At 36.1% G+C, this 25,762-nt stretch overlaps 2 protein-coding genes across 2 annotated transcripts in view; one reads left to right on the forward strand and one right to left on the reverse strand.

Annotated features, from left to right (window-relative positions):
- The first annotated feature begins 277 nt into the window (after positions 1-277).
- LOC149773980 (mpv17-like protein) lies at positions 278-14,287 on the forward strand. Its single transcript, XM_089945932.1, has 5 exons — positions 278-398; positions 5,959-6,254; positions 7,317-7,387; positions 9,998-10,126; positions 14,157-14,287. Exons 1-5 carry the CDS (start codon positions 367-369, stop codon positions 14,157-14,159), a joined length of 531 nt encoding a protein of 176 aa, XP_089802058.1. The 5' UTR covers positions 278-366; the 3' UTR covers positions 14,160-14,287.
- LOC149773981 (low-density lipoprotein receptor-related protein 1-like) overlaps positions 7,791-25,762 on the reverse strand; it is an 86,233-nt gene continuing 68,261 nt past the window's right edge. Inside the window, exon 18 of the mRNA XM_089945931.1 lies at positions 7,791-18,270. Coding sequence (XP_089802057.1) covers positions 18,065-18,270 — 206 coding nt within the window. The 3' untranslated portion in view covers positions 7,791-18,064. The remainder of the gene's footprint in view (positions 18,271-25,762) is intronic.

Below are 25,762 nucleotides of genomic sequence, written 5' to 3' on the forward strand. Positions count from 1 at the left end.
TATAATCTAAAATCATAGGCAAGAATTAGGTATGTAATATGTTGTTTGCAAAAAAAGACATTAGTCAGGTAGGCCTGACTCCTACCCTCAATTAATTACAAAGGTAAACCACAGTACAAATTATATATATATATATATATATATATATATATATATATATATATATATATATATATATATATATATGAGAGAGAGAGAGAGAGAAGTGTCAGATAATCATAGTAATTTCAGCTGTCTCGCATCCAAGCAATTTGTTTAGTCCACAAAGAAGTATATATGGAAACAAGTCTGCCAATATGGCAGCCTCCATATTCAAAACAGTGAGAAAACAACACAACAATCTCACGTGAAATTTTCATGTAGCTAATGATATTGTATAGAAATCCATTAAAACTCAGGTATGTATTTTGCAATATAAAAGAAAGAAAGGGCGAGGATAATTTATTTATAGCAAAGGTAAAATATCAGGTTCTTTTGATTTTATACCGGATGGCTATGGCATCGTGGGTCTTGAAGTTTGTGATCGGCGATATTAAATCATTTATCTGCAAGATATTATATTTGTCTATTTGTTATTATTTGCTCTCTATTAGAATGCATTTAATTTCCATTTCAAATTACATGACTGGGAAAAGGTTGATAGGCAGACGCCATGTACATTCAAGGTTATGCAAGGAGAGTTACTCTGATATCGTGGTAATACCAAAAAAATATTGTTATGATAGCATATGTTTGCACTAATATTGTATAACTGAGCATGGAAGTATATACAGAACTCAGACTGTTTGACCCGCTCCCGGTGCTTCAGTGAAAAGTAATAAATTGTGTACAACAAAGTTTTAAAGCCAACACCTGTCAGTTGCAAAAGCCACCAGAAAACAACAAACATCCATACTTCACAGTCTATTTCCTACCATAGATTGGATCCCTTGGTTCTTGGTAATTATTTGATCTGGCTCTAACATAACATCATCGGCCATTATCAGACGACAAACTGGTTCAACCGATTTGTTTCAGTTATAGCGATTTTAAGAACATATAGATTCTATATAGACACATCTCCTTTTCATAAATCTGGTCAGCAGTGGCCAAGCTTCAGAGTAGCAAAAGGCTAGACTTAAGTGAGCAGGATGAAGCCATTGTGACTAATTAACAGTTATTTCTTATCATTAAAACAGAGATCCTGTTTCAAGCTTCCTTTTAAGGACCAAGAAACAAGTTTTAGTGGACATAAATTTCTCTTGGTCGAGCAGCTTATGCATAGAAGGACCCAAGGATCTATTCATAGTGGACATATCTGCTCTTGATCAGGCAGCAGCTAGTATGTATAAGGACCCATTGCCTAATTCATAGCGGACATAAACTGCTCTTGGCAAGCAAGCAACTAGTGACCAGTTCATAGTGGACATAAACTCATAGGTGTCAACTTGTACAGTTTACCTGTAATTTGTATGGTTATTTCCTTTTTTGTCAGTGTATGGCCATACAACCGTTTTGTATGTTTATTTCATAAAAATTTAAATTTAATTTTTTTTCTCTTCGTTTTGAGTGCATTAGGGACTCGTGGCATAATTATTTTTGCACGAGAATTCAGTGAGACTATGGTGGCTCAGAAACAACCAATCAAAGCATAATCAAAACCGTGCTTTTTCTTTGATAATGAAACTAGTTTCATTCATGGTTCAATTCCAGTGTGTGAAGATCTTGTCGTTTATCGCTCTGAGATTAGATGCTCACTTGGATTTCTAATATTGACTAACTACCTGTGTAGTAAGTATGTTTTCTTATTTTATACATTATTATTTAATTATTTATACTTATTACTATCAAATGCATAAAGTTTGCATTAATTTTCATACTTTACATAGTGTGGCAATCATGTTGGTGTAACCGTAATTTGTCTGACTTTTCTGTGTGGAGATAAAGTTGATTTATTCAAATTTTTAACAATATACTAATTGACAATAAATACTCTACTGATTTTAGCACCGGCATTTTATTGTGCTGTTATAGTTTTGAGTTAAGTTTGTCAGATAGGTAATGCAAACAGGAAGATGCATTGCCATAATGACGGATGTAGTACAGATACTGAGTGACTCAGAAATATGTAACACTGCCAATTTATATCAAGTTTGTGACCAAAATTGGCACACCATGTAGTAAATTCATAACTTTTCAAACAACAGATACTTTTAATAGAAACGATCAACAGCTTATTATGTATAAACTTCCGGACTGCTACTTAGTAAAAATTTTTATTTCTAGGTTTCAATTTTTGGATAGCTCTGCCATAATATCTTTTGGTTTATGGGGACAAATATAAATTCGTAACATATTTGTAATCGGGAGATCTTCCTCTATCACATGTCAAATCTAAATTTTTAAATTTTTAATTTTTTATTTCTCTCATCTAGTTGAAATATTCCATCCATCAAATGGCTGAGCCTAACTCAAAGAAACACAAGCTTGAAGACACTAACCAAGGTCGTGGCAAGTTTCAGGCTGATTGGATTAAAGTCTTCCCTGGCATTGTAGATGTATTCAAGTTAGGATTTTCACGTGCTTTTTTGTAAAATTTGCAGTAAAAACACTAAAGTGGTGGTGTCTAGCATATATGATGTGGAGGAACACTTCAGGACAAAACTGCATGAAAGAAATTTTGAAACGAAGAAGGGAGCATCCATCAAAAGCTTCTTTGCTTAGCCAAAGCAGGAAGATGATAGTGTTATAAGTAAAAAGAATGAAATAAAGTTTCAGAAATGTAAATAATTATGTAAATATGTGTCATAATAATTTGTGTATAACATTTGTTGTTTTAAAACCGTTGATCGTATATAATGTATGAGTACATTTTTTCGTGTAAGGTTTTTTGGTCTTTGTAAGGTTTTTATTGGTCTGGCGTACAGGTTTTCATCTCAAAGGATTGACACCTATGCATAAACTGCTCTTTGTCAGCTGACAGCTAGTGTGTATCAGTTACTGTTGCTGTTACCGAGTTTATCCTGTGATTACAAGTAGATTGTATGGGGATGCCCCTTGACAAACAAAAAGAATAATTCGTTATCCTATGAAACCTTTCATGACTTCAATCTCATTTGACTGAAATCCCCTTGAAAATAAATCATTATGGTTCTGAATGCTTTCTTTATTTTTAGTAAACTATTTACTTAACTTAGTAAACTGAAACCTCTTCACTTTGATACTGATACCCATAGATTCTGAAACCTTGTTTACTGTACTGACTGCGATAACTGAAACCCCTGTACTCTGAAATGTGAAAGGCCTATACACTGTAATATGATAACTGAAACCCCAGAACTCTTAAATCTGAAAGCCCTATACACTGTACTATGATAACTGAAACCCCTGAACTCTGAAATCTGAAAGCCCTGTACACTGTACTATGATAACTGAAACCCCAGAACTCAAAATCTGAAAGCCCTATACACTGTACTATGATAGCTGAAACCCCTGTGCTCTGAAATCTGAAAGCCCTATTCACTGTAATATGATAACTGACACCCCATAACTCTGAAATCTGAAAGCCCTATACACTGTACTGTGATAACTGAAACCCATGTACTCTGAAATCTGAAAGCTATATACACTGTCCTATGATAACTGAAACCCCTGAAATCTGAAAGCTCTATACACTGAACTGTGATAACTGAAACCCCTGTACTCTGAAATCTGAAAGCCCTATACACTGTACTGATTTATCTGAAACCCCTGTACTCTGAAATCTGAAAGCCCTATGCACTGTACTATGATAACTGAAACCCCTGAACTCTGATATCTGAAAGCTATATGCACTGTAATGTGATAACTGAAACCACTGTACACTGAAATCTGAAAGCCCTATACACTGTACTGTGATAAATGAAACCTCTGAACTCTGAAATTGGAAAGCTCTGTACACTGTACTATGATAACTGAAACCCCATAACTCTGAAATATGAAAGCTTTATACACTGTACTGTGATAACTGAAACCCCTGTACTCTGAAATTTTAAAAAGCTTTGTACACTGCACTGTGATAATTGAAACCCTGTACTCTGAATATTGAAACCTCTGTACTGTGAAGACTGAAAACACTATACTCTAAAAATAGAAAATCCTTTTTGGTCCCGAAGGTCATTTGCACTAAAATGAACCTGAAATGTGAGCAGATCATCTGGCAAACTGATGGGTGTTGAACAGTCCAATGTATGTACAGTAAAATAAAACCCTGTCTGCAACACACATAATGTACTACAACCATAGATGTCAGGAACACATAGAATGTCCTGTAATTAAATATATCTGCAGCACACATAATGTACTGCAATCAAATATATGTGCAACACTCATAATATACTGCAATCAAAGAAATCTGCAACACATAATGTACTGCAATCAAAGATATCTGCAACACATAATGTACTGCAATCAAAGATATCTGCAAAACACATAATATACTGCAGTCAAATATATGTGCAACACACAATATACTGCAGTCAAGTATATCTGCAACACATGATATACTGCAGTCAAGTATATGTGCAACACATAATATACTGCAGTCAAATATATGTACAACACATAATATACTGTAATCAAATATATGTGCAACACACACAATATACTGCAATCAAATATATGTGCAACACACATTATACTGCAGTCAAGTATATGTACAACACATAATATACTACAGTCAAATATATGTGCAACACATAATATACTGCAGTCAGATATTTGTGCAACACAATATACTGCAGTCAGATATATGTGCAATGCAGTATACTGCAGTCAGATATGTGCAACACAATATACTGCAGTCAAGTATATGTGCAACACACAATATACTGCAGTCAAGTATATGTACAACACATAATATACTGCAGTCAAATATATGTACAGCACAAAATGTAATGCAATCAAATATACGTCCAACACATATAATGTATTGCAGACAAAGATATGTGGAACACAGTGTACTGAAATCAGATACCTTCAACCCACAATGTGCTGCAATTACCAGTATCTGCAACACACACAATGTACTGCAATCAATGATAACCATTCAAATATTTCTACATTGTTTAATGCAAGATGACAATTGATGTTAGATTTACATGAAGACTTTTGTTAAAAATCTTCTCAAAACCAAATTTTTTATTTAATTAGCAGGATGTCAGTTTCAAGAAATTTCTATGTTATGTTATGTTATGTTAGGTTAGGTTATGTTATGTGTGTGTGTTCAACTTTTGTTCATGATTGTAGATTGTATGGGTCAGTAAACAACATATTACATTGCTAACTTTTGTCCATGATTGTAGATTATACTTTTAGGTAATGGTCATTTGTAAACATGTTTGCTTGGATTTGAGTCTGGGACCTTGTTTTTTCCCATGTAAAATATACTGTCCATCTGTTTTTTGTCTTCTTTATAAATTATAGATAAGTTGTTTACTGATATTTGAGAGGAGGGTCTAGCGTTTGTTTTTCACAAAATTTAGAATGCTCTTGAAGCAAACTTTTGACCCACATGCAGGTCATTGTATTGTGTCTTAGGTTCTTATATAAGGTTGTGATCAACTAAAATATCCATTCCTTTTTGAATATCAGTCTTTGTGGAATCACTTTTAGTTGTTTTCAGATATAACTTGAGAGGAATTGCAAAAGTGCTCATTGATTAGATTAACACTGTTTTGGGATTATTGTGAATTCATTCAAAGACATTCTGGATTACATTATTGTGGCAAATAAGGACATTCATGACTATTGGAATTCATTCAGAACACAAACATTCGGTATTGTGAGAGAACTGTTATAATTATTTTGGAAATTCACAATACTGTAAGTGCCTTTCAGATGTTAATTTTACAACTTTGAGAATGAAATTATTTTAAGACCATAGATTTGTAACAGTGTGTATTTATGCATATATTTATTTATTATATTTATTTATTACAGGATGCTGTCAGTTTTGAAAAAGAGGCCACTGATGAGGACTATGATAGCCTATGGATTTGTTAATGTGACAGCTGATGCATTGGAACAGAACCTTATCTCAAAAAAGAAAGTTTATGACTCACTGAAAACTGTCAGGGTCACTCTTGTAGGAACCTTTCTCATTGCCCCTCTGGTCTTCGGCTGGATTCGACTGACAGAAAGAGTACTGCCTAGCAAGAAGGTCACAGCAGTTTTGACAAAAGTATTATGTGATCAGTTTCTGTTTGCACCAATTGCAATCACCACATTTTACATAGGTGAGATATTATAGCACTATTATAATTACTATGAGCACAAGGTAGTTCATTGTAAAGCATTGTAAATAACTATCGGCATCAGGTATCTAAAGCATCACTGTTAGGGGTTAGGGTTATGGATGACAATCACCAAATCAGTTTAATTGGATCACCACGTTTCTACTAGATCACCATGTAACTGTGTCACACATATCACTATATCACATCAATTCCACTGTCTCACATCAGTATCACTGTATCACATCAGTATCACTCTATCACATCAATTCCACTGTTACATCAGTATCATTGTCACATCAATACTATTGTCACATCAATACCACTTAAATCAATATCACCGTCACATAAATTCTACTGTATCTCAGCAATTCCATTGTATGTCTGTATCAAATCAGTACCACTGTGTCACATCAATGCTTCCATGTCACATCAATCCGCTGTATCACACTGAACAGAATATGACTGAGGTCCATATACCATATACACTCTTATACAAGTCAGATCCAACTATGGACAACACAGATCCATATATGCCATTGCATGCTGCACAGGCATTGTTTGTAACACTGATTAGTCCTAACAAACTTTCTGGACCTTAATCTTCTATTACATAATGCAGTGGCAGATCTGAGTTTATGCTGTTTTCAGTTTGATCTGAGTTTTGCAGGAATATACAGTAAAATTTGTTTTTCGAAATAGCTTTGCTTGCCTTTATCATCATTGTTCAGAAACTTTTGTCTCAGCTACTGTAGTGACTTGATTAAAATTACCTGTAATCGAAATCATTTTTCCTTTCAAATAGGTAGTCTTGCTTATTTTACAAGGAAATCTATGGTATTAACCAATTTATTGACGACAAGAAGAGAAGACAGTCTTGGAGAGAAAAAAATTTGAGCACTGAAGAGTAATAAGAATTATATATGAACATGTCACAAGAAATTCAATGATATTTCATATACACATAATTTATTTATTAGAAAGATAAAATATGGGATATATTTTGATATTTGTAAATAAGTATATTGAGAAACCACTAATGAAATTCAGTATTTTGTTTTGCAGGAACCAGTATATTAGAAAGACAAAAAGACCTGCTTGCTGAATGGAAACAGAAGTTTTTTCCAACATGGACGGTATTGCCAGTGCATTATTAAATCAAACAAAAATTAGGAATTAAGCTTGCTTTATCAGCAACAAACATTGGTAACTTAAATATAAAGGTTCTTGGGAGTTACTCAACAAAATGACAGTTTTTAATTCTGGTTTTCTTTATAGTATTTATGTCACATAGAGAAAACCTGTATCTATTGTTCACATATCATGATTGATTTTGTGGTTTCTTTATGGAAGAGTTATTTCTGTTGTCCACATAGGCTGGATGTTTATGCGTTTTCTTTATCCATGTGTTTTCTTTAAAATATTGTGGTGGTTTTGCTGTGGTTCTTTATCATTGCTTAATCATGGAGACCCTACCAGTTAACCACCATAATTTTCTCACAGTTCAGGGAGTAAGTGAAAACAAATGTGCAGAGCAACCATTGTTTCAGTTTTTTATTTACATACACATAAAGCAAAAGGAAATAAATTGAAAAGAAACTGTTTCAGAAATTTGGTGACTAATAAGTCTATTATCTTATTACAATACATTGATTGGTCACTGTTAAGTGCCTTGGTAGACCTAAATATAACATGGTCCTAAATATAATAAGGTATTAATTATAAAATGGGTATCATTATGGATACTGTGTCCCAGTTTGCTTATATTTTGTGTGTATTATGCCTCACTATTAAGCATCTGTGCATAAAACCTGGTACGAGACTTAAAAAATGGTACTAACAGCTGCCTCGCTTGGCGTTCAGCATTAAGAGGTTAGTGTTAGGACTGGTCGGCCTGGTGTCAGTATAATGTGACTGGGTGGGACATCATGCTACATGTCTGCGGCATGATGCCCCAGTGCTAGACATCACTATAAACTGCCACATTGCAGACATCGTAGCGATATGACTGAAAAATTGTTAAAGCTACGTTAAAAAATAAAAATCGCATCACATCACATAAAACCTGGTACACGTCAAATTGCGCCCTTAAGCAGCACTGTGATGGGGTAGTACTATAACCAATGTCCAACTGCTAATACCTCTGACCAAAATCTGCCATTGAGAAATGCACCAGTCAATTGTAGCTTTAATTTACTGCTTGCTTGGAACCGTAATTGAAACTAGGTACAATTACACAATGACACATTGTAATTTTTGTTATTGCAATTATGTTAAGGTATGACCATTGTAATATCGATGTGTGATATCAGATCATATTGTTACATAGAAATTAACATCATCAAGTCTTTGATACAGTAGTAGAAAATTTAATATGAGAAAGAGATTCCCATGGACTTATGAAGAAATCATTTACTCTATCCTTGAGGAATGGGGCTAAATTAGATTTATCATGAAGAAACAAATTTACTTGATCCCTTAGGAAGGGGGATAATTGCAAGTTACAAGCCAAACTTCTTTAAGCTGTTTCTTCTAACATAGGAAATGTTTTCAGGAAACTGATAGATAAATACCCCTTTTTCTCAATCAAACAGTCTTGCTGTAACACCATCCACTTCTCTTTCATCAGTTTGTTTTGAAATTTGTCAGTCAAAATTTTTTCCAGGATTGATCCCTTGTCTGTTCATATGTGTGTCACTCAATAACTTTTAATTTTTCTCCATGTCATCATCTGTGAAATCTGTTTTCTTTTTAAAATTCTAAGATTTGTCCAGACATGAAATAATTTGCATTAAGATGACTGACCTGTGTAGTAATTATTTTTCCATCAGTTACTGTTATGCTTCTCAGTTCATCTTAATGTCACTTAACCCCAACTGTAATCAACTGTAGACACAGTGTAATATCATTTTGTGTAAAGCTGTATTACTAATCACATGGTACAGTCTGAAACCATTTTGTATTAAAACTGTATTATTAATCACCTTGTACAGTCTGATACCATTTCATATTAAAACTGTATTACTAATCACCTTGTACAGTATTATATTATTTTGTATTAAAGCTGTATTACTAATCACATGGTACAGTCTGAGACCATTTTGTATTAAAACTGTATTATTAATCACCTTGTACAGTCTGATACCATTTCATATTAAAACTGTATTACTAATCACATGGTACAGTCTGAGACCATTTTGTATTAAAACCGTATTATTAATCACCTTGTACAGTCTGATACCACTTCATATTAAAACTGTATTATTAATCACCTTGTACAGTATTATATTATTTTGTATTAAAGCTGTATTACTAATCACATGGTACATTATGATATCATAGCTTTATTACTATTTACTGAAATCTATGAAATTTCAATTTCTATTTAATATATCAACTTTGTCCTAATTAATTAACTTTAATAGCTAAGTTATACGTACTGTGAGCTGTTTTATTTTTTGGGTGATAAGTTTTGTGGTTTTGTAAAATACACAATGTAATGACATTTTTAACTATGTAAACTCATTTATTGGGGAAGAAGATCTATTGTTTCATGAAAGATCAATGATTATTTTGTATCCATTCTGTTACATGTGGCAACTGTGAAAGCAGTAGAAATTTTATGCCACAAAAATAGTAACTTTATTGTTAAGATATACATGGCTTCTTCAGTCTTATCATTTGTAACCTTAACAGAATGAACCTTTTATTAGATTAAAAAGTGGACATTACTTTTATACTTCCAGACCGGAATGATGTTCTGGCCTATTGCCCAGGCCATTAACTTCCGTTTCATAGCATGGGAACTAAAAACCATATATCTGCCATGCTGTTCCTTAATATGGACAACTTACCTGTGTTACATGAAGGAAAAGGTAGAGTATGGCACTAGAATATTGGTGGATTGAGTCTTGTTATTGACCATAATATTTCAGTACTAAGACTGAGTTTCATGATAATCTTGTCTCACTGTTTCAGAAATGATGATACATTATTTTTAGCAATAATTCCAGTGATAAGGTCACTTTACACTTTGAAACATTTCATGAAGCTGACCACCTCTCCTTGCACTGCCAAACTCTCAGGTTATTAAGCCTGCATAATATGGTACACTTGATTACAGTCCAGCATATTTAAGAGTTTGTTGAAGCCCAGACAATATGCAAAAATGGTTTTTATTTACATAGCAAGAGTATGATATTGTTATTTTATTTAATTAATTGTGTGCTTATATTTTTTCCATGATTGTAAGTTGTAAACAGAATGTTAGATAGCTATCTAATTTCCATAATTTTAAGTTATAATAATTTTTGTCCTTGATTTTTATTCATGTAGAATGTTTGCATAGCATTTGAGTTTGGAACAGTCTAGGCCAGAGGTGGGCAAACTTTCCAGTGCAAGTGCCACATACACAAATTTAAACCTTGTCGTGGGCTGCATAGTTCGTTAAGTAAAATAATTAATATTTGAAATAGCAGAAACAAAAGGTTTTTCTAAATAACATCAAAATTAATTTTCAGTTGTTAATATGTTATTAATATTTGAAAACTTAAAGTTCAAAAGAAGCACATTTATTTGATAAACAGAGTAACATAAACAGAGTCAGTGCGAATGATGACTTGTTCCTAGGCCGCATGAAAACCCTTACAATTCGACTGGAATTTTTCCATTGGAATGATTCACATCTAAGTCAAGTGAGAATTTGTAAAAATATGGATTTGATAAATAATTAATTCCTGTTTTAAGTCATTCTGTGGAAATCCATTTTGATGAGAATTTAGTTGCGTTCAGGTATAATTTGAGAGGACTTATTTACTTAAAATATTACTTGGAATTACTAAAGTGCTTATTCATTTTTAGATTTTTATCCACTGCTTTGGAATTATTGTGAACTCATTCAAAGACATTCTGGATTGTATCATTGTATTACATCAGGACATTCAAGTCAGTTGGAATTCATTTGGAACATTCTGTATTTTTGGACTTGTGATAGGACATTTAGAATCATTTGGGATTTAATTCACAATACTGTAAGCGTATCTTGAATTTTCACATTGTATTGTAGGGATATAGTTTGCTTGCTGATTTTACTTAAATTGTTGGTTTTACTTTCTAGAGATCTAGAGTCAATAGCTCTTAAATTATGTAACAGAAAGAAAGTAAAACTAACAAATATGTAAAGTCAGGAATTGTGATTCCAGATAAAATATTTTTGATATTTATTGCACACACCTTAACAACATTTTCACTTAATAACAAGTTTTAGTTGAATTCTTGCATAATGTGGCTGATTTTAGTTGGTTAGATCCATGTATATTTGTGATGTCAGCTACTGGTATACAACATTTCAGATTTGGGTTCATTTATTTGTTTCATCTTGTTTACAGGTCCACTTTTTTACACACCAGCCATAAGGCTCAGCATATTAATTAATGATCTTGTTCTTCCATTCCATTCTTCTGTCCATCCATCTGTTACCTGTTTAATTCTTGCACATTAACTTGTGTTGTCTATCATCTGTATTTAGCAGACTTTGTCGATGGCTTGCGCTTGGGTAGGGAAGACCTTGGTTTATTTCACGATGAAAAGCTTCAAGGTCATGGTCAATATGATTAAAAGAAAGAAATGGTTTTAACACAAAACTTGAGTTCTCCATCATTCACAGTCACCAAACCTTGTGGATAGGTCTCACTTGGGCTAAGGAAGAATCATTTAGATTTTGGGTCAAATGGTCGAAGACCAAGGTTTCTGTGACTGAAGGATGGAATAATGCTTACACGGAATGATATCTTGTGGATGGCTTGCACTTTATATAAGGAGAAAGCCTATAAAGTGCTGTACTCTTTTTTTAAGTATCTAATGTATAATTTACATACCTAGTAATTTACATTATGTGGGCTCAGGGTGTAGAATAGACCGGAGATGTTCACCTGGATGTTGTACACTCTGATTAATAGAGTCAGGAGCCAATGTGACTTGTTATAGTTAGCAAGCCAGATTTGTTACCAAAATGGAGTCAGGAGCCACTGTGACTTGACAGTTAGTGTGCCCACTTGTGACCAAAATTGATTAAAGAGTCACTGTGACTTTATATTTAGTGTGCGTGCTTGTGACCAAAATGACTTGACAGTGTGCCAGACTTGTAACCAAAATGTAGTCGGGAGCCATGTGATGTGATAGTGTGTCAGGTTTTTGATGTTTTAAATATTGACATGAAAGTTAAAATAATTGATGAAACAAATCAGACTATTTCACAAGTTAGGATCCTGTTTAGGATTATTTAATTGGTGTGTAACCTGAACAATCTGATCTCCTAATGTAACCTGAGTAAACTGACCTGAGCGATCTGATCTCCTAATATAACCTGATTATGTTGTCCAAGCCAGGATCCTAGTAATTATCATGATGGGAATCCAGACTGTCAAATCCAAATACTGTTACAAAATTGTAGCCTGATAAAGTGAAAATATCCTGAGCGTTCAGACTTTTATTTGTCTGCTGATAAACAGTAAATTATTCTTTTACATAAATTTACCTCCATGATAATTTTATAGCTTGTGTGCATATCATTTATAAAATGGAGTATTGTATTTCATGTGTCTTGGACATTTTTATGGTGATTACTGTAATATTTTATTTTACATCTGTTTGAATTGATTTGACTGGAGAAATCATTAATGAATATTAAAAACAGTTACTGTGTTAAGTTTATTATATGTAGTACTCCTTCTTTGACTTTTGTAAGTGTTAGTTACTAGAATATCCCAAATCTACCACCTAAATTGTATTTTTTTTCTCTGTAGTCCAAGAGGTGACTTGTTTTGACAGATCTTTCTTTATGTATCAAATGTCACATTTCATGGAGACTGTGGCCTAATGGTTAGAGCATCCACCTTAGATGCGGGAAGTCATGGGTTTGATCTCTGGCCTAGTCATACCAAAGACTTACAAAAATGGTACTTACAGCTGCCTCGCTTGGCGTTCAGCATTAAGAGGTAGTGTTAGGACTGGTCGGCCTGGTGTCAGGATAATGTGACTGGGTGGGCCATCATGCTAAATGTCTGCGGCATGATGCCCCAGTGCTAGACATCACTATAAACTGCCACATTGCAGACATCGTAGCGTTATGACTGAAAAATTGTTAAAGCTATGTTAGAAATCCAAATCACGCCACATTTCATGGAGGCCATGGGCGTGCAAGTTTTCTAAATTGCTCAGTTTCACAGATCACTGCCATCTTACCTATGTTCATGTGGGTTTGAGTCTGAGACTCAGCCTATGTGGATTAGTGAGAAAGCCTGCCAGTAGCTACCTTTGGTTTGGTGGTTCTTCCCAGGGCTTTCCTGGGTTCTTCCCCAGCCAGTTACACTAATCGCCATGAATAATCTATCCTGTGTTGAAAGATGGCATTAAGCCCACCACCACCACCACCACAACAACAACACCTTTCATGGGTGTAAGGTGCAACAATCCAGCAGTTTTGTCTGGTGAGAAAGATTATGACAACATTTTGGAGTTCCAAGTTATACTTTGTTGTCTAATTGTTTATGCAGGATTCAGGTTAAACTGCATGTGACGTAAAAAAATCAGGTTTTCAAGAGTGCTAAAGTTTTGCAGTTAACTAAATACTGGAATGCGTGTATTTTGTTTGAAGCTAAATATGAAAAAATTATTTTTCAGGAAATCCTTTATGATCTTTGAAAGTTGTGTTTATATCGATTTTAATAATAATAAAATCTGTTGGCATTTATTTGATGAATCTTTTTGTTTTTACAGGTCAGAGTCTAAATTTAAAAAGCTGTTCCTATTAAAAAATATTTTGAGAAGTTCAATAAATATATGTGGATCTCCTTCTCTCAGTCATAGCTGGTACATGCTTGCATTTTTCTTTTTAATTTCAAAAAGTAAGAAATCTTGATGATGAAGACAACTCAGAATCAATCACAGACCAGTCCAGTCTGATGATGACATTAATTCATTTATCAACCAAAGGCCATTCCAGTCTGATGATGTCGTTAATTCAGAATCAGTCAAAGACCAGTCCAGTCTGGTTTATAGACTCATAATTAGCATTGTATGTTTTACTCAGGATTTAGTTGTTTTTGTATTTTTATCTTCAAGCTATATCAAGTGCTTGTACAAAAATACCTCAAATAATTTATTAAAATGTTGTATGTTAATTATTTTTATTATGTAATTGTTATTATTGACTGTGTACAGGTTTAATCAGATATGAAAGTATGCTACATGAGAGTCAGCCTGTCCAATAACGTGTGGATAAGCAAAAAGAAAAATTACCTTGTGGAATAATGTGCAGATATGTTACAAGAAAATTATCTTGTGGATTAATGTGTGGATATGCTACATGAAAATCTGCTTGTGGAATAATGTGTGGATATGCTATATGAAAATCTGCTCTTGTGGAATAATGTGTGGATATGCTATATGAAAATCTGCTTGTGGAATAATGTGTGGATATCCTACAGGAAAATTACCTTGTGGAATAATTATAGGTTACTGCATTTGTATGGGAAAAAAATGAACAAGTTTTTTGGATAGAATACTGTTCGACCTTGGGAGTGCAGTATATCCATCTGACAAAACGAGTTCATATTTTCCCAAACAAATGCAGTAACCTTTTTATTATATGCTCATTTTCTTATTCTACCTAAGGCTTAATTATAAAAACAAAATACACTACAAGAAACAAAGTAAATGCATGTATGCCATATTCTGAACTACTACACAACTGCAGATTCATCATTACACAACAACATTATTAATGCACACATAACTCCACCCAGATAAATATGAACTTATTCGCGCATTCAACATAACTTTCGAAAGAAAATGGCATGTCTAGTTAAAATTAAAATTTGCAGTCATATTGTGAATGAATGCGCATTGCAACAACTTTTCCATTTGATCTGGAGTGAATAGATTTTGGTATTTTGTTTCGATTCTATGAAAGTTCGTGATTTTGGACTGGATTCATCTGTGCAAATTGTACATGATATACATCGGATTGAAGCAGCGCGGGAGAAGCGTGTTTACATCTGCAAGTGTGTTTATTCTGTCATTGACTATTTGAAATCATAATGTGGGAAAAATATGAAGTGTTTCAATTGCAATTATCAAAAAGACGCTATTGATTTAATGTTTATTTCATTTTGAGTGCAGTAAGGAAGATGTAATTGCACTTGGAATATAGTCAAAATTACAGTACAGTTTCAAAATGTGTAATCAAGCTTGAGAACTCATGACATGGCTCATGTAATTCGGATTTGCAGAACTAAGAAAGTGTATTTTGAGGAAATTCTGGATGTAAAACTGTAAGTATATTTTTTTGCCATTCTTATTACCAGCTAAAGGAGACAGTTTATGCCTTTATAGCTTGCATGTTATTTGTAGGTACCAAGCAATTTTAAGAAATCTGATGTCTATCTCAAAATCTGAAACAATGTATCAAAAAGTTAATGTGGAATGTAGCAAAGCAGTTGGTATGTTGCAGTCCACGAAACATCTGCTTTAGTTCATTCAGAAACAAATTTAATCAATCAAAATGTATTGCGCCTACTATGCGAATGTACATGATTTGTTTACAAAGTATTTCCTAATACACTATTGGGCACACGTGACCTGCGCATGGGTGCAATATGAAGGTGTGCAATATCGTAAAATATTGAACAATTCTGATATTATAAAGCTAACGGAGAAAAAATGAGCACATAATAATGTGTGGATATGCTACAGGAAAGTCTGCTTGTGGATTAACATGTGGAAAAATAAATGATTTCCTCAAATTGGTAAGTGCATAATTTGTAATTTCTGATTGCATGCACATCTTTGATTCAACTGGGGGCACAATGTTGGACATAACACAGTTCTGGTTGTTACTAAGTTTTCAGTAGTTGTTGATGGAGTTAGGATATTTTTGGCCAGGATTTGTATAGCAAGTGTTTCTGGAACATTGCTTTCTGTTAGTTTCTGATATTCGTATTTTCTCACACTTGAGTTTGTAATGCGGTCAGAAGACAAATCTGGCAAGTTTGCTTTCATAGCCATTTTTATCCTGAGGGTATTAAGCTTTCATATACCAACTGGTGCCTGTAAAATCCATTCCTCATTTTGCTCAGGTACATTCACTTGAGTTAAAGAGACATGGTAGAATGGATGGTCAGGGTCACAAAAAATCACTGGAACATTTGTTTTTATAATGTTTGTAGATAGTTACAGTATACCTATCTAGAAAGAGGGGTTAACATACATCCTTAGTTTTTTATTTGTGTTTCTTATGTTCTCTCCTGTTCTCATCTTTGTCTCTTGTTAAACTCTTTAGTTTAAGCTCACAGTTTTGCTTTGAAATGATATCTCCTCCTTGATGTGTGATTCAAAAATAGTTTATGTTACAAACATGTGTGATTCATATGTAATTTATGTTACATACATGTGATTCAAATGTAATTTATGTTACATACATGTGTGATTCAAATATAATTTATGTTACATACATGCATGATTCAAATGTAAGTTATGTTTTACATGTGTGATTCAAATATAATTTATGTTACATACATGCATGATTCAAATGTAATTTATTCATACATGTGATTCAGATGTAATTTATGTTACATACATGTGATTCAGATGTAACTTATGTTAAGTCCATGTGTGGTTTATGTTAAGTACATGTTTGATTGAAATGCAATTTATGTCAAGTACATGTGTGATTGAAATGCAATTTATGTCAAGTACGTGTGTGATTGAAATGCAATTTATGTTAAGTACATATGTGATTGAAATCTAATTTATGTTAAGTACATGTGTGATTCAAATTTAATTTATATTAAGTACATGCATAATTCAAATGTAATTTATGTTAAGTACATGTGTGATTCAGATGTAATTTATGTTAAGTACATGTGTGATTCAGATGCAATTCATGTTAACCCATTACCTCATAGAGCAAAGTTACCCAGTGCAGTGCACTATAAATAGTGTATGTTACGTTTAACAGCAATTTTAACCATTTTACATTTTTGGTACACATCTGTTATGTATGGAAAAATTTAAGAGTAAAGTCTGATCGTTATAGCTGTGTAATTATTTTTCATGGAAGAGTTTTTTATGTGCTTTAAAATCTTGAGAGAACTTGTTCACCGTAAAGTCAGTGAAGCTGCGTGACCAACTGTTTTATGTCTGCGTCTACATCACTAAGTCATCGAAATTTGATAATTTATAAAAACTAATTACTGCCTACAGCAATATCAGAGCCTTTACCTAAGTTATTGAAGCTTTCATAGTTGTGATTCTAATCGTGAAAACTTTGTAAGTACTGAATGAAATCCGCGACCTCCATTTTGGAGAGTGGAGAATACGACCCAGTTAATTTAAATAGCAGATTTCGACCAGAGCATAAACAGTGACCACATGATCTGATGTAATGGTCATTCACAGAAATAAATGTAGTGTCTAATAGGGGTTTTCCCCAAAGGTGGCGCTACAAAAACCCACTTAAAATGGCTGATGTTTACAACATGCGTCAAAAGGCACTTCCATGCGAATGGAGTAGAGGTGTCAAAAGGTGCTTCCATGCGAATGGAGCAGAGGCGTCCAAAGGTGCTTCCATGAGGTAAAGGGTTAAGTATTACAGTGATTGAAATGTAATTTATGTTAAGTACATGTGTGATTCAAATATTATTATTTATTACTATTACAGAATAAACTATCTTGTTTCCAAAAGTTGTTTGCAATATTTGTTTACATTACAGACAGTATTTAATAAAGAAAATAAAAAAACATTGCAAGGTAATTTAGCCATTATTACAACAAATATTAAACCTGGCACACAAGATGTTAGACATGCCTTCTTGACACAAGCCATAGTTAGTCTCATCATTTTCATCTATTGCTTCCTCACTGTTTGACTCAGGGGAAGTGGTGCTTTCTTTAACTTCAGGTGCAGTGTACTTCTCTGTTGTGGAATCATGTTGGAATGTGGACTCCATTCGTGGTGTAACTGTTGACATAATATAATTAAAGCTGTCTTATATAAAAAATGAAAAGCTGTAATGAAAACTGAAGAAATATCAGGGCTACATTTTTTTAATTAAGCTTAATTCGAGTAAATAAATGTATGCCACCATGAATTTAGTCTTAATTTTACATAGTGATCTCCATCTGTTTCACTAATTATTTAGAGTTAGAATTCTGTTTTACAAATTTTATTTGCAGAATGACAAATTGGCATATTCTTATGATTTGCTACAAAATAAAATGTCCATTCTGCAGTGAGAGTTACTTTTGATAATTAAATAATGCTTTACCATACATGACAACCATTATGCTTTTGGTGTAATCATTATGCTTTTTTCACCAAATTATGCATTACGCGTCACTGTATTAGGATTACACGTTTTTGATATATCCCCCTCCAAAAAAATTAATAATTTGTTTTCTCATTTTTATTAACATCCCATTAATTCCACAGACCATATTCTAGAAAGATGGCTTCTATGTAACTACGACATAAGAGTAAGCTTGTCTGAAGACTTGCATGCACTTTCCTAACAGTATTATGTTCTATTTATAGCAGTTTGCCCTACTTCAAGAAACATGATGGTTTCTACTTTGAACTCTTGACCTCGGTTTCTATTTATAGCAGCTGTATGGCTTAGTTTGGAGAGAACAGACTGGTTTTCTAATGTTTAATCTTTGCATGCAGATTCTTTGTTCTATATCAGAACAGAACCAGTCTGTAGGTATTTGGCGCTAAAAGTTAAGTCAGATTTATTTTAGTTGATGCATGTTAGAGCAAAAATATTTTTCAAATAATTTCACAGATGGATTAGGAAAAGACGAAAAACTGATTCAGAGATGAATACATGAATTACACAATACAGCATTCCATTCTAGGGATCTTCATGCCCTTTGCAGGCTGCATGGAAAGGATTTTAATATTGGTCATGCTGGTAAAACAAGAAACCTTGAATTAGCTCATTTACTAACTCCAGTACTGAGGTAACTTCTTTTTATACAGCAGAACTAAATTGTGGGCACAAATTTTATAAATGCTGATGCGTTATCTACAGAGTTCTTCTTTCATTACCAGAATTAACAGTAGATTCCACTGGAGAAAACAATTTATTTATTTGCTTGATAATACTTTGAATAAACTTAAGTTGGCATAATTGTATGGGGTTTTAAGCTAATACTGCATCCGTGATGACTGGAATTCATGAATTAGTTGCATTCTATATTTTGAAAAATGTCTCCATCATTGTACTTATCAGGTTGTCTCTTTCATATGATGATACCATGTTGCAGGAAAAGCTGCTGATAAATTAGAAGAACTCCTGAAATATCAAGTTGGCACTCCACTCTACCTGGCAATGTACTTCATATGGATAGAGTTGATTTTTCATCTTATTTTCCAGCTAAAAGACCCAATAACTGTAAGATATAAATTTCCTCTTCTTCGTCAGGTTATGAAAGGAATATTGGTTCTTTACCATTCTAATGCTGGCTGAGAGATTGTTCAGGATTGTTCACAAAAATTAAAACTGAATTCAGATCCAGGCTCTCTAACCCAGCACTTAGTGCTTTACTGGTGTGCAAAACATTCATAATCTCAGCTGGTACAAAGTGTTTTGAAATGTAATATGAGAGTTGCTTGCTTTTTAAAGCTCAAAGTGTTCAATATGAAAATTTGAAGCAGTAATTGATGTTAAAATTCCAGAGGGATAAATAATATTTTTGTTATATGTGGATTACTCTTTCTGCTCAGATTACTCTTTTTGTCCACTCGGATTACACTTTTTCCTCACCAGGGGTTGGCATGTATTCTTTACCATAAATATTAAAATGTAACTCCTCAGCTAAGACGATAACATTTTTTTCCATATGAAAGTCAAGGTCATGTAGAGGTCATTTTCTTGTGGAGGTCTTATTTCAGAAATTAATCTTACTTAATTTACATTTGCCCTGTATACAGTACTTGAAAATTTTAATGAGGTGGGGGCTCGTGCATTTAGTTTAAAATGGTCTTTTTGAGGATAAGTGTTAAATTTTGTGTTCTTTCAATAAAAGAAGTTTTGTTTGGATTGTTACAGGATGACCTTGTTTTAGTTTTAAGTATGGAGTTCCGAATTATTAAACCATTTGAAACTAAATATGCCATGGTGTAACAGCCAATTCTTTTGCCCAGCTGAAAGTTTCCCCGGGAAAGAACCAGCTAGTTGATTCTTTCCCCAGGGAATGAATTGGCTTGCTGATTCTTTCCCCCGCTGGTTATTTCTTTCCCCCTACAATAAGTTGGTTTCCCCCTCTAGTTATTCCCCCCACAAGTCAATTAGTTTCGTTTCATCAATGGACTTTTGGATAATAAGCTTAAGCCTACAAGTGCAATATCATGTATGTAATGGGTCACTTAACAAATGGGGGGGGGTATAATCAGCTAGCGGATTCTTCCCCCACTTCAACCAAATAATTTTTTTAATAATTTATATGCTATTTGGCACATAAGGCCTAAAGTGAAATATCATAATGTAATGGGTCACTTAACAGATGGGGGAGGGCAGAATCAGCTAGCCGATTCTTTCCCCACTGCAAACAATTGGTTTCTTTTTCATTAATGGACTCTTTCCTAATCTGCTTAAGGCCCACATGTGACATATAATACATGTAATGGCTTGACAAACTCTCACATAGGGTTTATTTGAGCCTTTACATTAATACAGATTACAATTTCAGACTAATCTTCATCATCATGGTGGATCAGTCTCAAGAGACCATGCAAATAGTGCCCTTGGAGTGTCATCTGTCTCTGGGTTTTGGCATCATCTGCTGTGGCAGTGCATGCCTATGCGCGCGTGACAGTCCCTATTGCAGTTGGTGCAGATGTACTGGGAAGTCTGAATTGCTGAGGTAGCTGCCATGCTTTTCTTTCTCTCCTCACATCAGCAACTGCTATGCCTTTGTGGACCATCAGTTTCCAAGTGCCTCGGTCCCTGGCCTGCACTTCCCAGCCATCGGGTGAAATTTTGCATGCCTTCATGTCCCTCTTACACACATCCTTGAAAGAGAGTGAGGGGTGACTCTTCTGGTGCCAGTGGCCAGCTGTCCGTATAGGACGTCCTTTGGCAACCTCATTTCCTCCATTCATCAGATGTGTCCCAGCCATTGATGGTGGCCTTTGCTCAGCAGGGAGCACATGCTGGGCATACTTGCATGCTTTAGGATCTCACTGTGTGGGATGCAGTCTTGCCAGCTTATTTTCAGGATGCATTTGAGGCACCGTATATGGAAGGAGTTGTGTAGGCGCTTTTGACTCCTGTAGGTGCTCCAGGTCTCACTTACATATAGAAGGGTGCTGAGAACGCAGGCCTGGGAGACTTGGATCTTGGTGTGCTTTGTCAGTGCGTTGTTTTCCCACACCCTCTTGGTTAGTTGTGCCATGATGGTGTTTGCCTTTCCAAGCCTTCTGTCCAGCTCCTCACTGAGCGAATAAAGGTCGCTGATGGCTGACCCCAGGTAAGTAAAGTCGTTGACTGCTTCCAGGGTGACACCATCGATTTTGATGGAAGGGGCAATGGTGTTATCTTATACGCTGACGTTTGTCTTTTCCAGGCTGATGGTGAGCCCGACCTGCTTGTGGGCATCAGCGTAACGGTCTCCCAGTCTCTGGAGGGCATCCTCGGTGTGGGTCACAAGAGCTGCGTCATCTGCAAAGAGCATCTCCCTTATGAGCACCGACCTCACTTTGGTCTTCGAGTGCAGTCATGCCAGGTTGAACAGTATCCCGTTGGACCTGGTGTGCAGATATACGCCATCAGTGTATGAGTCGAAGGCGTAGGACAGGAGAAGGGAGAAAAAGATTCCGAAAAGGGTCGGCGCCAGCACGCAGCCCAGCTGTATGCTGATGTTGATGGGAAGGAGTCTGAGGAGGATCCATCATACAGGACTTCACTTCATATTGGCCTGGAAAGAGATCATCATGCTACGGAGTTTGGGGCGGGGGGGGGGGCAGCCGATCTTCTTGAGAAGTTCAAATAGGCTCTTTCTGCTGACCAGGTTGAAGGCCTTGGTGAGGTCGATGAACATCACGTAGAATGGCTGACCGTGCTCTCTGCTCTTCTCTAGGTGTTGTCGGAGGGAGAAGATAATGTCTGTTGTCGATATGACTACGCTGAAGGCGCACTGGGATTCCGGGTACACACGGTCCGGCAGTAACTGCAGCCTGTTGAGGATGATGTGGGTGTACACTTTGCCAACGATGCTCAGGAGTGAGATTCCTCTGTAATTGTTACAGTCACTGCAGTTGCCTTTGCTTTTGGAAAGGGTCACAATGTTGGCGTCGCGCATGTCTTGGGGGATTGCTCCTTCCTCCCAGCAGAGGCAGAGTAGCTCATGTGACTGCTGAAATAATGTTGGTTTCCTACGTTTGATATCTTCAGGCGGGATGCTGTCGCTACCTGGTGCTTTGTCGTTTGGGAGGGAGTCGATTGCTTTGTTGAGCTCCTCTAAGGTGGGCACTTTTGTCGAGCTTTGACTGACGTTTCTCGGGATTATATCTCTGAGTAGTGCTCCACCCATCTGGTTATCTGTTTCTCACGGTCTGGGATCTTCTCTCCATCAGAGATTTCAGGGGGCGACCCATTCTACTGTAGGGCCTAGAGGTTTCTTGATGCCACTGTACATGCCTTGGATGTTTCCAGACTCGGCACTACGCTGGATTCATTCACACAGTTGCTGACAGTACACGTTCGTGCACTGTCTAGCGATGCATTGGGTAATGCTTCAGGCACTTCTGAGGTCAGCAAGCGCCGGTTCATTGGGGGAATTTTGTGTAAGCTATGAAGGCGTTTCGTTTGTCTTCGATTATTGGTTCCATCTTTGAAAGGTGTGAGTTGAAACAGTCCTGGCTGGGTCGTTCCTTCTTGCCAAACATAGACATGGATGTGCTGTAGATGGCACCCTTCATGGCGTTCCACTTGACTGTGTCATCGTGCTCTGGCAGGTTCTGGAGTGCATGGTCCAGGGCGGACACATACTCCTCCACCTTGGAGGCGACCGACATCTGCTCATCTGCGCAGTGTTGATGCGAGAGCGACCCTTTTGTTTTGAGCGGTATAGTGTATGGGGCTGTATACGCACCCTGCTGATCACGAGGGCGTGAACGGAGTCAGTCTGCACTGTGGTAGCTTCTGTTGGAGAGGACGCTGTTCAGGGCAGAGCGCCTGGTGATGACCAAGTCGAGCTGGTTTCAGCGAGGAGACCTGGGGTGTTTCCATGACACTTTGTGTTGTGGCTTACACCTGAAGAAGGTGTTTGTAATGCACAGGTCAAGGTAGGTATACAGCTTCAGCAGTCTCCGACCGTTTTCTTTGGTCTTTTAAGTGCCATGATGTACGAGGCAGGTAGGCCATGACCCGTGGCCCTCACCTACTCTGGCATTATTGTCGCCCAGCAGAAATACTTGTTCGTCTTTAGGGCCATCCTTTGATCTGTTCGTTCAGCTGCCCATATAACTAATCCTTTGTCTTCTGAAGACGCGAGGTGGGGGAGTAGACACTGAGGATGTTGACAGAACCTTCAGCAGTGACAAGGAGGATCGACTAGAGACTCAGTGACCCCCTGAGGGAGGCTCAACCAAGGCCAGGAAGGTGTTTTTGATGGCGAAGACCACTCCGTGCTGGCGCGGCTCTTCAAGTTCTCGACTCTTTCAGAAGAAGGTGTAGTTTTCCTCTCTGAGGGAGCCGCTGCAGGCAAGCCTGGTTTCTTGGAGGGCAGCTATGCTACCATTTAGTCTGGTGAGCCCATGTCGATGATGGCCGTCTTCCTGTTGTCCACCTCTCTGAGGTGATCAGATATGCTTGTGCACACGGTGTACACGTTTCAGCTTGAGAATCAAAGGGCTGGAGTCTTCTTTCTTGGTATCTTTTTTTCTTTTGTCTTGTGTGGAATTTCCGTCTGCTTGTAATCCTAAGCAACATACTGAGCTTCAGACAGGCACTGGAGCAGGCAGACCTTGGCGGGTCAACACCTTACTGACCAGGAGCTGCCCGGCCAGTGGGACACGATGATCCGCCTCACCATCGAAGATAACCCGTGACTCCCCATCCCTACGCCAATCGGGTGGGACTTATAACCCGTAGACTGCCAGCTTCCGTGTTGTTTCCTCACCCAGGAGCGAGGCTGGAGCGGCCTCTCCATGGAGCAAACGTGGGCGTGGAGTATGGAGATCCTGGGGAGCCCAGACGTCAGGATCCCCCTCTCTTCCTTGCTGGTGGGGTCCAAAGGAATGATGAAATGTTGTTAATTCATCGATACTTTTGTTGGGGAGACCTTCAGACTCAGACTATTTGGAAACATTGTCTGGCTGCAACAATATATTTGTTCCCGTTGTCTGTAATTGGAAGAGGACCGACAATATCGAATCAAACTAAACTGCACACTTTGGATGGCACCGGTATGTGATTCAGAGGAGGTGCTGCTTGTATTGGCTCTAGGTTGACTCGACTGCATTTATCACAGTAACATCGTTGTAACATAAATATTTATTTTGATATGGGTGGTTTTAAAAACAAATATATTCATTTTCCGGGGTGGGGGGATTTGTTCTTAGAAATTTCTTAAAATACGTTAGTATCGGATTGTATAAATTTAACTTTGCTAATTAATTGTTCTAATGTGTAAAAATCCTGTTGTTCTGTGTGTGTGTGTGTGTGTGTGTGTGTGTGTGGAATCACCTTGCCTTCTTATTTCACCAGTAGGCAAACTTTCAGCTGGAGGGGAAAGAATTGGTTTAGCTGATTCGTTCCGGGGAATAAAGTCAACTCCATGGGAAAACTTTGGGGGGGGGGGGGGTAAATGTGACTACTACAACGGTAATAGCATTGTCTCTTCCTGTTTCTCATCAGCGTGAGACTAAGGGTTGGGGATTCATTTTGACAAGGGCGCATGCTTGATAATGGGCCTGACAAAAGTGTAATTTTTTCTTTAATATCATAAATTAAAATTTATTAGGCTGATTTTAAGTTTGATTTGCAAATTGGAACTACGTTTGCTGTACACTTATTTTTGCCCAATTTTTGTAACGTCACACCTCATTATAATTCATAGGTTTAAAACTTAATGTATCACTTTTGTATCTGGTTTCTTTTATAGACGGATGACGGGTTTAGACTTAGCAAAAAAATAAAAAATGAGAAGCGCATTAACTTGGTTACTTCTGTCTGTATACTGACTTTAAAATTTATAAAAGTCAACGTTTTGTAATTTTGCACAGTTTAAACCAAACTCGCTGACTTTTAAAATAATAAAGACCCAACTTTTGACCCCATCTGCATGAAAGATCTTTTTAACATATCCGTATTTAAAAGTATCACACCATTATAAATTAGATAAACTTTAAATCTTGTATTCATTCTTGTCATCTATTATTTTTTTTCCCATTCTTCAATTCGGGTTGTATCATTTTTATTATTCAATTATTCAAATTATCTTAGTCA

The sequence above is a fragment of the Sinohyriopsis cumingii genome, unplaced genomic scaffold, assembly GCF_028554795.1.
Source record: "Sinohyriopsis cumingii isolate HCF-2022 unplaced genomic scaffold, ASM2855479v2 utg000488l, whole genome shotgun sequence".
Taxonomy (NCBI): Eukaryota; Metazoa; Mollusca; class Bivalvia; order Unionida; family Unionidae; genus Sinohyriopsis; species Sinohyriopsis cumingii.

What these genes read in the sequence shown, in the direction of transcription:
- LOC149773980 (XM_089945932.1), top strand. Translation starts at nt 367, where the DNA reads ATGATATTGTATAGAAATCCATTAAAACTCAG. An exon ending in AATCACCACATTTTACATAG is followed by an intron (nt 6,255 to 7,316) that starts GTGAGATATTAT and finishes TTTGTTTTGCAG; the next exon opens with GAACCAGTATATTAGAAAGA. An exon ending in AGTTTTTTCCAACATGGACG is followed by an intron (nt 7,388 to 9,997) that starts GTATTGCCAGTG and finishes TTATACTTCCAG; the next exon opens with ACCGGAATGATGTTCTGGCC.